Raw genomic sequence first — 15785 nt, 5'->3', positions numbered from 1 at the left:
ACACATATGCTTTTACTAGGAGTGTGGAGCATAAACAGCAGACAAGTAAAAACTACTTTTTTAACCCTTTTATGCCTTTTTACAGGAATTATTAAGGGTACCTATTCTGAGGGTCCTTATGCTGAGGAATAAGCATAGAACTTAACTGGTAGAGGGTGAGCGGGTGTGAGTTATATACTACAATTTACACCCTGCTCAATTTGTCACGATCAGTGTTACCACCCATTGTGGCTGCCACTAGTTGCCATTAGCAACAGTAGCACCTAGATGGTTGACAGTGGGGGGCTCCCACTTGAACCTCACTGGCACCCCTATGATTTGATCGCAACTCAAAGCCATGTCATGGTCTCAGGGTCTGCTAGCTACAGTAACTGGAGCACCCTGCCATCAGCAGAGGCTAATGGACAGGTCATGTGTCCGTGTAATGCTGCATTCAGTCATGGTCCAAGTATGGACCATGACGCATGGACTGTTCGCTGGTCTCCTGACCCAAACTTGACAGCCTCATAGACTCACATGAATGAGACTGTCACGTTCAAGTCAGGAGATTCGCAGGCAGTCCGTGTGTAAGGATATTGACTGCCTTACCCTGTTCCAGCCCATGAAGACAACAGACACACTGCAAATACCGTTGTGTGGCTTTATATGTGAAGTAACGTGTGTGTAATGTAATGTGATATATTGTATTATGGTGTTGTACAGTATAGCATAAGGATAAACTTAGGACGGCATGAATATGGAACAGGTTAGCATGTAGATAGGAAATGGTTAAGGTTAGGATTAGCCCAGTGAGTGGGCACTAGTGTGACGCCCCAGGGTCCTGGTTGTCACAGTGGCATTGCTTTCATCACGGGAAGAGTGATGTCACGCTTGGAAGCGATGAAGGATTCCCTTTATCAGATAACCACAAAGCACATACAACACCGTTCTGACTCCAGGCCAGAAGGGAGAGCTCTACACCCGACTGAAGGGGAGCTGCTCTCTCTGGTCAGGAGGAGGAGTTAGTTGCTAGGCAGTTGGGAAGAATTAGTCAGTTGGTGCTGGACAGCATACTGGAGCAGTCTAAGGCAGAAGGACGGGTGAGGGGCCGTACAGCCTGAGGTGCTGTAGCTCCTAGATAGCGAGATACAGAAGGAAGAACAGCCTTTAGCTAACGTGCTGCAGAGAGCACAGGAGAGTGACAACAAGGGAGAATAGCAGCGACTGGGCTACCTCCCTGACAGATCGCAGATACCGGTAACCTGGAAGACCGAGGTTGTGTCATACTCTAGGAGGCTCAGCAGAAACCGGTAAGACAGCTAGACTACATGCAACCTGTCTGCCCTAAAGCCCAGGAGACACAGTGACCCATAGAGCCCGAGTCATGATAGAGACCCTGTAAAAAGGCTCAAGTCACCTGTCATATGGGTTTGTGTCCCACTTCAATAAAGAACAGAGATAACAGAGAGGACCTTGCTAAGAAGCCATAGGCAGTAAGGAACTACACCACAGCGCTAGAAGGAAGGCTTTTAACTCCACCTGGTAATGCTGAACTGTGAACTTGCTTCCAATCTGGCCAGACCCAGGCTGTCTTTACCTGTGATCTGGTACCCAGGACTGAAGCTGCCTGCTACCATCAGTAAACCAGGTAAAAAGACTGCACAACTGCGTCCTTCGTTCTTTACTGCACCACTCACCATCTTCCATCTATTCACCAGGAGCCCTGGGGACCCACTTCACCTGTGGGAAGTTTACCATCTGGCTGCCATCACATCACCTCAAAGGACCCCTTTAAGCATCGTTGGTCACCTCTGACCGAATACCACAGGTGGCGTCACAAACTTTCTTTATTTCAAAATCCCCTTTAAAGACCTTTCCTTTAAGATGGGCGCCCATAGTGTCAGCTAGTGAAGTGTGGAGGAGAGTTCAAGTTCAGGTGGGCTGGGCTGCTAGGCGCAGCATGGGCCAAACGTTCAGGGCAGTGGGCGGTGAAATGGAGATCCCCGATAGACATTCTAATGATGTCTGGAGCCTAGAGCTCAGGCCAGGTAACACAGAGTTGGCCTGGTCTTCCAACGTCACGAGGTCTGGGACATGGTGTTACATGTGGGGCAGGTGGCCGGTCCGTGGTACACTGCCGGAAAATGAATCCCTGAGGTTGATGGAGTCAGCGGGCTTGGAGGTAGTCAAGATGAATGGGTGACAGAACAGAAGAGAAGTTGTGCTAAGGAGGAAGGAAGTGTCAATTTCTGTGTCCTTTCCCACCTGATGAACTTGGACTGTTTAGTAAAAGTTTGACTGTTAAAAATAACCTTCCTGAGGACGGAAGCCTGGAGGCAGCGGAGACCTGTGGCCTACAAGTGAGTGTGATGTACCCCACACCCTACAGCCCACTGGGACTAGGACATCTCTTATCTCTAAATTGCCAGAGTGCAACTGGACAGCATCTCTGTCGCGAATACCGCTCTGCAGCACTTTACACATGCATCATGGTCTGTCACTTTTTTCCGCAGGTACCTGGTGGAAATTACACTAAACTTGACATTGAAGTTAAAAACACCAAACAAAAGCGTGAGAAAATAGTTCTAAAAAATGCATACAAATCTGCATCAGAACAGAGAACTGCATAAAAAGTAAGACATTTTTAAGTGAATATCTATTGAAAACGAGGTCTTGGTGTTGTATTGCACTTCACCACCTTTTATGTGTCCATTGGGCCAATTCTCCACCACTTGTTTGCTAACCATGCAGTTCTGCGTCATTCCAAAGGAAATGAAACCATAGTCAACCAGAGGTCCATTGCATATTTCCCTTGATTTTATGATAAATTGCGCACATTGTCAAAATTTGAAACAATCCTGATTGACCAGAGATTGAACCCAAAATCCATTTATAAGGATTTGATTGTGAAAGCAAATGGATAGGATGTTGGGCATTAGTAAAGCAATGTCTTCCTAAATTTGTATATGTTAAGTAGAATATACAGTATGTAGATAAATAATTATACGCTGTCATCATGTAAGTTACAGGAAACTCAAGTAAAGATCTGGTTCAGAAAAACATTTTCTCTCTCATCTCTGATATTTAAGATGGACCATTCAACTGATATATTGGGAATTGCCTTCCCTGTGAGTAGTAATAAAACCTAGCCTTCCACCCATAAATTATTTCTATAAAATAGGTCCCTATTAATATGAACTTCCCGGGTCAGGCAGAAACCACCATCCCATCATAATCCTTTATGTGTATTCTCATCATTGCGTTTGATTGAATATTTATCTTTGGGCGACGCGTTTCACTTCTCACATTCCTACCTGCGCCTTGGATTAATTTACTTCTATATATAGATTAATTTCTCTGACCATCCTGCAGATTTTGTTATGTTCTCCTCCAGGACTGCCAGACTGGAACCCATATTTAGGATCACGCCTGATATACTGTAGTTTGTGACTTCCGTAAGGTGCGGGAAGGAGATAGATTCATAGTAATATAACCCAGAGAATATGGTTGTAACGGCAGCAAATTACAACGAAACCAAGATTATTTTTATTCTCCGTCTTTGATTGATGTTTCATTATGGGAAGACGCTACCTCATGAGAATAATGATGAGTTGGTAAACTTCATAATCAATGTCCCTAGATACAGCAAAACAAGACAGTGATATTTACGCTGCATATTTGTTGTTTGCCATGATATTCTGAAGAGACCGCGCACTAAAATGAGTGTTCCTTTTCAAATTAAAGGGGTTTTAGAGGCAGTGATATTTATATTTAAAAGGGTACAGAACAGCAAAAAAAACTGTTAAAAATTAATCTTTACCTTGACCAATTCCCTGTATGTCCTTTTCTAGCGCTTAAATGGTCCCTAAGAGCTGTGCTTCCAGAAATGGTGGCTAAGGAGATAACCTCTGTGAGCAGAGGCTGGCCAAGCAGGTTCATTCCTGGTGTGTTGGGGACAGTTATCAGGAGGGCCTTTGTAAGCACCAAAACAAGACCTGCAAGTGGTCACTTATGATATAATTTCTTTTATTATTTTGCTGGTGTAGTCTGTACGGACTGGGGCGTAGGCGCTAGGCTTGTGTCAGTTCACCGGCAGCACAAAAGAGTTGCAGCGCTTTGGGACAGTAGGCTAGGATTAGGGCAAGTGATATCTAAGGGGGGCTTGTGATGGAAATATATATATCATGTAGATCTCACTTGCATGTATACTCCTCTATAATCATATATACTCATATATCCACAGCTAATATATAGTCAGCTAGTTTATAATCAATTGCTCGACCAGACCACATGAGCTAGGCCAGATGGTTCCTCGATGTTTTCCAGGCACCCGAAAAGCGGAACAAAGCCACATGTATTAAGTGCTGATCAGATGTCTCAACTTTGTCCTAGATGCAGAGAACTACAGTTTAGTTGCTTAATCAGTATTCATATGTGCATTAATCACATTATTCCATATATACTTAGATAGTCAATAACAGAGGAGCAGACAATATGGTAATTAACTAACCACCCCTAACCATTCCTTTCTATATGCAATTATAAAACTATGTATGTACAATAAATCATCAGTATTGATGGAATGCTTTTCTGTCACAATTGTGTACAGTCCATTCTTGATGAGCACTCAAAATACTCAGTCTTATTGGGAACGGCCGCAGCACACACAGGGATAGATTTATCCAAACCAAATTTCCATAACATTAGTAATGGGGGTGTCTTGTTGATGCCTCTCCATTACTAACCTCAGGGCTTGATGTCACCTGAGAATACAAAGGTGATATCAACCCCCCAACTCTGATCCCACCTGCTATCACTACAGGGCAAGTGGGAAGACCGAGGCTAAGTGCCAGAATTGGGCATCTTGGAGATGCTTCTTTTCTGGGGCGGCTGAGAGCTGGTATTTTTAGCCTGAGAGGGAGCCAGTATCCATGGCCCCTTCCTAGGCAATTAATATCAGCCCACAACTGTCTGCATAGCCTTTGCTGGTTATTAATTATATGGGGACCCTACATCATCTTTTTTAGGGTCCCCCATTTTAATAGGCAATAAAGGTTAAGTACCGTATATACTCGAGTATAAGCCGACCCCCCTAATTTTGCCACAAAAACTGGGAAAACTTATTGACTCGAGTATAAGCCTAGGGTAGGAAATGCAGCAGCTACCGGTGAATTTCAAAAATAAAAATAGATGCTCCATACCGTTCATTATTGCCCCATAAGATGCTCCATATAAAGCTGTGCCACATATAATGCTGCATACTGTTCATTATTGCCCCATAGATGCTCCGTATAAAGCTGTGCCACATATAATCCTCCATACTGTTCATTATTGCCCCATAGATGCTCCATATAAAGCTGTGCCACATATAATGCTCCATATTGTTCATTATTGCCCCATAGATGCTCCATATAAAGCTGTGCCATATATAATGCTCCATACTGTTCATTATTGCCCCATAGATGTGCCATAGAAAGCTCTGCCATATAGTGCTCTGCACCGTTCATTATTGCCCCATAGATGTGCCATATAAAACTGTGCCATATAGTGCTCTGCACCGTTCATTATTGCCCCATAGATGTGCCATATAAAGCTGTGCCATATAGTGCTCTGCACCGTTCATTATTGCCCCATAGATGTGCCATATAAAGCTGTGCCATATAGAATGCTCTGCACTGTTCATTATTGCCCCATAGATGTGCCATATAAAGCTGTGCCATATAGTGCTCTGCACCGTTCATTATTGCCCCATAGATGTGCCATATAGTGCTCTGCATCGTTCATTATTGCCGCATAGATGTGCCATAGAAAGCTCTGCCATATAGTGCTCTGCACCGTTCATTATTGCCCCATAGATGTGCCATAGAAAGCTCTGCCATATAGTACTCTGCACCGTTCATTATTGTCCCATAGATGTGCCATAGAAAGCTCAGCCATATAGTGCTCTGCACCGTTCATTATCGCCCCATAGATGTGCCATATAAAACTGTGCTACCGGTATATATAATGCTGCGGCTGCTGCAATTAAAAAAAAAAAGCCATACTCACCTCTCGCTACCTCAGTGTCCCGTCTTGGCGTCTCTCCACGCTGACTGTTCAGGCAGAGGGCGGCGCGAACACTAATACGTCATCGCGCCCTCTGACCTGAACAGTCAGTGCAGAGGACGGGAAGACTGAGCGGCGCCCGGCGGGTGGAATGTGGACAGGTGAATATGTAATACTTACCTGCTCCCGGCGTCCCGCTCCTTCTCCCGGACAGCTGGTCTTCGGGTGCCGCAGCCTCTTCCTCTGTCAGCGGTCACTGGCACCGCTCATTAGAGGAATGAATATGCGGCTCCACCCCTATGGGTGTGGAGTCCATATTCATAAGTTTAATGATCGGTCCCATGTGACCGCTGAACAGGGGAAGAGCTGTGGCACCCGAAGACCGTGGGACAGGCAGGGGGAGCATAGGAGCGCCGGGAGCAGGTAAGTATGCAACAGACCCCTCTCCCCCTCACCCGCCGACGACCGTGACTCGAGTATAAGCCGAGAGGGGCATTTTCAGCCCAAAAATTTGGGCTCAAAATCTCGGCTTATACTCGAGTATATATGGTATACAGTTGTGAGCTGATATTAATAGCTTGGGAAGCTCCATGGATATTACCCCCTTCCCAGGCTATAAACATTGGCCCCCAGCTGTCAGCTTTAACTCTGCTGGTTACAAAAATTATGCAGAAGCCCACGCCATTTTTTTTTCAGAAAAATCATCTTCTATTAATTAAATATATGTACAGTATGCTGCACACACTGTATTAATTGTATTTGTCACAGACATCTATATATCTACCTGTAACCCATCTATTCTACGCCGACAGCATTTTACACTACGCGGCTGTTGAATTGCCAGCTTTTCTTCTATATATGTAATATATATACATACAGTACAGACCAAAAGTTTGGACACACCTAATTTAAAGATTTTTCTGTATTTTCATGACTATGAAAATTGTACATTCACACTGAAGGCATCAAAACTATGAATTAACACATGTGGAATTATATACTTAACAAAAAAGTGTGAAACAACTGAAATTATGTCTTATATTCTAGGTTCTTCAAAGTAGCCACCTTTTGCTTTGATGACTGCTTTGCACACTCTTGGCATTCTCTTGATGAGCTTCAAGAGGTAGTCACCGGGAATGGTTTTGACTTCACAGGTGTGCCCTGTCAGGTTTAATAAGTGGGATTTCTTGCCTTATATATGGGGTTGGAACCATCAGTTGTGTTGTGCAGAAGTCTGGTGCATACACAGCTGATAGTGCTACTGAAAAGACTGTTAGAATTTGTATTATGGCAAGAAAAAAGCAGCTAAGTAAAGAACAACAAGTGGCCATCATTACTTTAAGAAATGAAGGTCAGTCAGTCCGAAAAATTGGGAAAACTTTGAAAGTGTCCCCAACTGCAGTGGCAAAAACCATCAAGTGCTACAAAGAAACTGGCTCACATGAGGACCGCCCCAGGAAAGGAAGACCAAGAGTCACATCTGCTTCTGAAGATAAGTTTATCCGAGTCACTAGCCTCAGAAATTGCAGGTTAACAGCAGCTCAGATTAGAGACCAGATCAATGCCACACAGAGTTCTAGCAGCAGACACATCTTTAGAACAACTGTTAAGAGGAGACTATGTGCAGGAGGCCTTCATGGTAAAATAGCTGCTAGGAAACCACTGCTAAGGACAGGGAACAAGCAGAAGAGACTTGTTTGGGCTAAAGAACACAAGGAATGGACATTAGACCAGTGGAAATCTGTGCTTTGGTCTGATGAGTCCAAATTTGAGATCTTTGATTCCAACCACCGTGTCTCTGTGCAACACAGAAAAGGTGAACGGATGGACTCTACATGCCTGGTTCCCACCGTGAAGCATGGAGAAGGAGGTGTGATGGTGTGGGGGTGCTTTGCTGGTGACACTGTTGGGGATTTATTCAAAATTGAAGGCATACTGAACCAGCATGGCTACCACAGCATCTTGCAGCGGCATGCTATTCCATCCGGTTTGTGTTTAGTTGGACCATCATTTATTATTCAACAGGATAATGACCCCAAGGGATATTTGACTAAGAAGGAGAGTGATGGGGTGCTACGCCAGATGACCTGGCCTCCACAGTCACCAGATCTAAACCCAATCGAGATGGTTTGGGGTGAGCTGGACCGCAGAGTGAAGGCAAAAGGACCAACAAGTGCTAAGCATCTCTGGGAACTCCTTCAAGATTGTTAGAAGACCATTCCCAGTGACTACCTCTTGAAACTCATCAAGAGAATGCCAAGAGTGTGCAAAGCAGTCATCAAAGCAAAAGGTGGCTACTTTGAAGAACCTAGAATATAAGACATATTTTCAGTTGTTTCACACTTTTTTGTTAAGTATATAATTCCACATGTGTTAATTCATAGTTTTGATGCCTTCAGTGTGAATGTACAATTTTCATAGTCATAGAAATACAGAAAAATCTTTAAATGAGAAGGTGTGTCCAAACTTTTGGTCTGTACTGTATATGCATGTGTGTATCACTGGCATCTATATATCTATGTATTCTATGTGTATATATCTATTCTATTCTAACCTGTCACTCTGTGATTTACTGTGTGTGGCACATGAATTGCCGGCTTTTCAGAGGACACCGATGCGTAAAAATCGGACAGCACTTGCATGGTCCGGTATTCTAAGGTAGTGTGACTCTGGCCTAACTTACAGTTATAGTGATGGCTGAAAGTGTTGGAACCCATGAAATTGTTCCAGAAAAAGTATTTCCCCAAGAAATAATTGCAAATACACGTTTGTTATACACGTTTATTTCCTTTGTGTTTATTGGAACAGCACAAAAACACAGAAAAAAAGTACATTTTAAATTTTACGCCATTTTTTTAACACACTGTGTCTGCGACTTTGCATATACAGGGTCTCCAATAAAATGCCGCCGGAGATCGTGGTATACGCAAGCGCTGACTCTGGCGTCATTTTTATTGAAGTCATGTACTACAACAGTGATGGTGAACCTTTTAGAGACCAAGTTGCAACATGGCAATTTAACCTGAATACTGAGATTTTAGTGTAGAAAAAAACAACTCATACAAAGAGCAGACAGGGGCAGCAGAGAGCCAGCAGGGGTATCAGAGCAGGCAGAGGCTACAAGGTGCAGCCACAGACAGGAACAGGGGTTCCAGACTGCAGATATAAAGGAATATGCTCCCCATCCTGGTATATGCTCCACTTCATCCTGGTATATGCCCCCCCATCCTGACATATGTCCATCCATCGTAGTACAGGTGTTTCTCACAAAATTAGAATATCATCAAAAAGTTAATTTATTTCAGTTCTTCAATACAAAAAGTGAAACTCATATTACATAGAGTCATTACAAGCAGAGTCATCTATTTCAAGTGTTTATTTTAGTTAATGTTGATGATTATGGCTTCCATCCTTGTACATATCCCCAGTGGCATATGGTCCCCCATCCTGGCATATGGTCCCCATCCTCTCTGAAAACTAGTAGTGTGGCTGTTTCAAGATGCACCATAAGGAGGCACGAAAAATGGGCTGCATGGTCGAGTCGCCAGAAGAAAGCCATTACTGCGCAAATGCCACACAGTATCTCACCTTCAGTATGCAAAACAGCACAGAGACAAGCCTCAAAACTTATAGAATAAGTTAATTTGGAGTGATGAGACAAAAATTGAACATTTTTGCCACAACCATGAACGTTACATTTGGAGAGAGGTCAACAAGGCCTATGATGAAAGGAACACCATTCCTACTGTAAAGCACAGAGGTGGATCGCTGATGTTTTTGGGATGTGTGAGCTACAAAGACACAGGAAACTTGATCAAAGTTGAAGGAAAGATGAATGCAGCACGTTATCACCAAATATTGGAGGTAAATTTGTACTCATCAGCTCGGGAGCTGCGCATGGGACACACTTGGACATTCCAACATGACAATAGTAACATAGTAACATAATTATTAAGGTTGAAGGAAGACTTTAAGTCCATCTAGTTCAACCCATAGCCTAACCTAACATGCCCTAACATGTTGATCCAGAGGAGGGCAAAAAAAACCCATGTGGCAAAGAGTAAGCTCCACATTGGGGAAAAAAATTCCTTCCCGACTCCACATACGGCAATCAGACTAGTTCCCTGGATCAATGCCCTATCAAGGAATCTAGTATATATAACCTGTAACATTATACTTTTCAAGAAAGGTATCCAGTCCCCTCTTAAATTTTAGTAAAGAATCACTCATTATCCAAAACACAAGACCAAGTTGACCTGTCAATGGCTACAGCAGGACAAAGTGAAGGTTCTGGAGTGGCCATCTCAGTCACCCAACCTCAATATCATTGAGCCACTCTGGGGAGATCTCAAGCGCGCAATTCATGCTAGACAGCCCAGGAATATACAGGAACTGGAGGGAATTGCCAAGAAGAGTGGGCAGCTTTACCATCTGAGAAAATGAAGAACCTCATCCACAACTACCACAAAAGACTTCAAGCTGTCTGTTGTTAGAGGGGGCAATACACGGTATTAAGAAATGGGGGTATGTGAACTTTTGAGCATGGTCATTTGGATGTTTTGGGTTGTCAATATGATTTAAAAAGAGAAAAAGTAGTCTGACAATACATGGCTTCACCCAACCACTAACCATGAGTGGAGAAAAAGTTTTGGTGTTATCATTCATATTCTCTGAAAAAAGGCCAAGAAAGCAAAAATTCTGCCTGGGTATGTAAACTTTTGAGCACAACTGGAAATAGATAGATATGAGATAGATATATAGAGAGATAGATAGATAGATTCTTATGTCAATAATCAGCCATATTATTGTGGATATAGTTGCAATCTGAGCCACACACGATGCTGCACAGATATCAGTGAAGTCTTCGCCATCCTGTCATTACTATGAGATGTTTATTCAGGATATTCACACTTTCTTTTATGCAATCAACAGGGGCGATTGTGATTGCCTACGTTGTATGCTGGTTACCTTATCACGCCAGGAGACTGATGTTTTGCTACATTCCGGATGATGAATGGTCTGGGTGAGTACCATATGTTTTTATCAATCTTAATGGTTATAAAAGTGATCATCTCTCCACATCCCCTGTACTGATCCGGAGAACGGGGCTCTGAGATGTACTCCAGTGTTAAATCTATTGTCTATGGGAAAGCCGAGGAAAGAAGAGAATTAATGCAGCAGTGGTGCGCATACACTTCCAAACCCATAAAAAATATAGATGCCCAGACTCACATCTAGTCTGTTGGGATGACAACAGACTAGATCCCAAAATGCTATGGATGCCTAAATAAAAATTGAACCCAGACCTCAAAATAAATACACGAGAGCATCTTAATGAATCAGGAGCATATGCTCCAAATCCCCACCTACTGAAGACCAGTGAGAGATTTGCCAGTCTTGATGAATTGCCCAAATGTGTACACAATTTTTAAAGATGAGAGGCCCCTTCACACATTCATTTTTCATGTCCGTATGTGGTACGTTTTTTAAGAACTGCAAATACGGACACACGCACACCCATTGTATTCAATGGTGTTGTGCACATCAGGTTTTTTCACATGGACCATGTGTCCATGGGAATAACCAGAAGACATGTTCTTTTTTGCGCAAAAATGCGTGCGACACACGTGAAAACAGATGACATGTGCCAGCGCCTGGGAAAAAGCGGTACAGTTACCGCTGTTCCCAGATGACGTGTGCTGAAGACAGCTCTCATCATTGTCGCCTAGCCTTCCTGAGGTCAGCACAACCAGGCGACAATGATGGGAGTTGTATCCAGCACCCGCTATGTACATCATGTCTAAAATTAAGAATTAAATAAAAAAATTGGTGTTGGCTACCGCATAATTTTGATAACCAGCCGAGGGAAAATCCATGGCTGGAGCTGATGTTACTAATCTGGGAACGGGGACAATATCCCAAAAAGTTCCCAGGCTATTAATATCAGCTCACAGACCCTGGGCTTGATGTCAACTGACAATACAAAGATGATATCAGCCCCAACCCTATTACTCCACTTGACACCGCACCAGGGCAAGTGCAAAAGCGAGCTTAAGCGCATCTTATTGATGCACCATTTCTGGGGCCGCTGAGGGTTGAATTTATTATCTTGGGAGGGGGGCGAATATCCATTGCCCCTTCCCTGGCTATTAATATCAGCCCACAACTGTCTGTTTAGCCTTTGCTGGTTAGAATTTGTAGGGAGACCTTACATCATTTTTTTTCTGGGGTCCCCATGTAAACTAACTGGGAAAGGCTAAGCAAATAGCTGTGAGCTGTTATTAATAACCTGAGAACATTTAGGACTAATGGCCCCTTTCCTAGATTATTAATATCAGCCCCCAGCAGTCGGCTTTCCCTCTGCTGGTTTTCAAATTATGCGGGAGCCCACGCATTTTTTTAAATTATTTTAAAAAAAAAACACACAAAGCCCTGATTATATAGCACACGGACCACAGATGTCACCTGTACTGGTATTTCCTGTACAGGAATCACCAGGATGTGTGAAGGGGTCCTTACCCTGTCTTGGCAAAAATAAAACAGGATTTGGAGCTCCAAAGGTACATGCACATGGTGTGGCATATTCAGAGAATTTTCTGGTGGAAAATCCATTGTGTATTACTGCAACACCATTGGGGATAAGAGAATCCAAAACCAAAATTAAACAACTCTGCAGCTTCGGATTTCACCCTTTGCACTGCAAAAAGGTGAAATCTGCAACATTTCCACATCAAAATCCAAAAATTCCACTACAAAATATCCCCTGCGGAGAGTAAGCAAAGCAGTTACATATGTGGATAGCTTTAGATCCAACCATGCCATGATAGGAGGAATTGATAATAAAAAAAGAGGATTTGGAGGATCTCTAAGGCTACTTTCACACATCAGGTTTTTGCCATCTGGCTCAATCCGGCGAATTTTGAAAAAAACGGATCCGTCGTAAATTGTGAAAAACTGATGTGATGGATCCGGTTTTTAGCCAGATCCCACTAGCTGATCTAGCTAATTGTATTCTGTGGAGGAGAGAGAGAGAGAGAGAGAGAGAGAGAGAGAGACCCCAGAATGGAAAATGCATGCTTAGTTTAAAAAAAAGGAATCCGTCACCGGATTCCATCATTTGACGAATCCGGCGCCACAGGGTTCCATTATAGGAAACGACGGATGGCGACGGATCCATCGCTTTCCGTTTTTTGGACGGACACAAAAAACGTTCCTATGTCTGTTTTCTCCGGCTCCCGGAAAACAAATTTTCAACGGATCCGGCAAAAAACGGATGAAACGTGAGGCCATCCATCGCAATCCGTCGCTAATACAAGTCTATGAGAAAAAAACTGATCCGGCAGCAACTGTTGCCTGATCCGTTTTTTCAAAACTCGCCGGATTGTGCCTGACAGCAAAAAACTGATGTGTGAAAAGGGCCTTAGTGGAGTTGGGACCCATTCTACATTTTGTTTGGTGGCCCTATGGTTTAGTTGCCCAATCTTCAAACTGGATGTGGTCTTTAATCTTGATACTTTCTTCCTGCAGGTTCCTGTACACATTTTACCACTATTTCTACATGCTGACAAACACGTTGTTCTACGTCAGTTCTGCCGTGAACCCCGTCCTCTACAACATGGTGTCTTCTTCATTCCGACAACTGTTCATGGACACTATGAACATGTCTTGCAGTAAAAGTAGCATAAATCTCTCCGTATCAACCTCCGCCTGAAATGCACAGTAATGTTCCTCACGTACGAGGACCACATGAACAATCATTAATATTATTGGCCAAGTGCGTAAATAAATGTACGTGTCCATCAGTTCCATCGTTAGCTCAGAAGTCTTGGATTGCACATTAGTGTTCTATGTAATGGGTGACCTGACCAGTCCACTGATCCTCGCGGACATTGGAGACCATTCAACAGCATCACAAGTGTAAGGATCTCCAGAAAAACATCAACGGCCTCTATATGAAAATGAAGGACAATGCAACGTAAGGCAACCTTGTGGTATCAATATGTCGAGAAGGTTATAGGGATGATTATTCAACTGTGCGTATTTATCCTTTTCCCTCCTTCCTTCCTCACTGACAATATCACATTTTTGCTCATGTTGACTTACGCCCTCTGTACTATCTTTCTTACTGTGCCAAATTAAATTCAGCTGGTGCCAAAACCTGACTATTGGCGCAAGAATCGGCAGGATTGACACGTACAAAGTGCAATTCAGATTATCCGTAAATGGATAATATTGCTTTGGGATTAATGAAAATTACATCAAAATATAGGTGTACCACACTTTTACCATTTATGGGCCATCAACAATTTTGTAAGTCCACAGACGTATGGAGAATCTGAATATTCGGCTTTCATCTTACAAATTTCTATACTCCCAGGTCTACTGAATGTTAACCACAGCTTCATCATCAGTAAAAATCATTTTATCTGGTGTCTGGTAAATCACTAGGTGTCTCCTTTCTGTCTAACTTGCTGTCCACTGCCTGTTGTCAAGTGTAATCCGTCTCTAGCAGCAGACACCATGAGATAGATTAGAGGAAGAGGGGGCTCCTGCCCTGTTGACTGTTAAATTGTACTAAGACAAAGAGTTGGATTTCTAGTTCAGGGCAGGCCAGCCATTGGAGAAAGGCAAAAGTAATGTATGCTGTGAAGTTGGGAAAAAAGGAAGTTCCAGCACATACAGTGCTGGCAGAATGATGATCTAGAAGAACTGCCTGCTCAAAAAGAGTGGGTAGCAAGTTATAAAGCATGAGAATTTGGTTAGTTTCTGGACATATTAGACTGTTATGGTACATTTATGGATATGACATATTTCTTGGATGTGTAAGATAGCGCCTACAGCATGTGTTGGGGGGACACTCGCTTGGCACGGAATTCAAGCACACGGGCACGATTTTTCACTTAAACAGTCTATGTGGGTTTATTTTATACAGCATAGACCACCAAAACCAACAACAGATGGACAGTCTTTATATCAGGCTTCACATCATTAGCTTGCATCACTAAACACGCTGATCCTTATCTGACCAGTTGCCATAGGGTGACCGCACAGTTCATACAGTATCATAAGCATCATCAGTCTATGGTACCTTACAGGAGCTCCTGCTCCACACGCTAACTCCATGTCAGTCCTCTTTCCTGGGAAAGCTGCCTCACGGGGATCACCAACTTGCCTGGTAGGCACACATCAGTCAGTCCAGAGCCACGGAAGGACCGTAGCTTCCCCGACACAGACCATCCAGGTCCACGGTCTCAGGTGCTCCAGGAAGACTCCACTCACAGGAGCTCCCAACACAGACCATTCAGGACCACGGTTTCACTGTGCGCTATTCAGGACGTCCATCCCACCTGGGACTGTCCAACACACAGGCATGTGGCTTGTCCGGGTGCTATTCAGGACGTCCATCCCACCTGGGACTGTCCAACACACAGGCATGTGGCTTGTCCGGGTGCTATTCTGGACGTTTGTCCAACACCCCAGGCCATGAGGTCCAAAGCCTCACCACGTGCTCTTCAGAGAAACGGCACTCCCAACACATAGGCTCTCCAGGACCTTCAGTACATGGACCTTTCAGGTCCACACTCAGAGACCATGTGACCAGACCTCAGTCACATTATATGGTTGAAACCATTCCCCTAGATGGGAGTGTGTGTGTGGCTAGTTCGACCCGCCCATCTCTCATAACTAGCCCTGCCAGCTTCCCTTCATAATCATACCAAGAACTATTCTTGTGGGACTACAGGTCCCAGAACAACAACATT

At 43.6% G+C, this 15785-nt stretch overlaps 1 protein-coding gene across 1 annotated transcript in view; it reads left to right on the top strand.

The window, feature by feature from the left end:
* NTSR2 (neurotensin receptor 2) overlaps positions 1–14454 on the top strand; it is a 200727-nt gene extending 186273 nt beyond the window's left edge. The window contains exons 3-4 of the mRNA XM_069728106.1: positions 10957–11047; positions 13552–14454. Of these exons, the coding sequence (XP_069584207.1) occupies positions 10957–11047; positions 13552–13735 (275 nt within the window). The 3' untranslated portion in view covers positions 13736–14454. The remainder of the gene's footprint in view (positions 1–10956; positions 11048–13551) is intronic.
* Positions 14455–15785: the final 1331 nt, after the last annotated feature.

Source organism: Ranitomeya imitator, chromosome 5 (assembly GCF_032444005.1).
Source record: "Ranitomeya imitator isolate aRanImi1 chromosome 5, aRanImi1.pri, whole genome shotgun sequence".
NCBI lineage: Eukaryota > Metazoa > Chordata > Amphibia > Anura > Dendrobatidae > Ranitomeya > Ranitomeya imitator.
The sequence above is the reverse complement of the archived record's forward strand: the minus strand, read 5'-3'. Positions and strand labels throughout refer to the sequence as shown.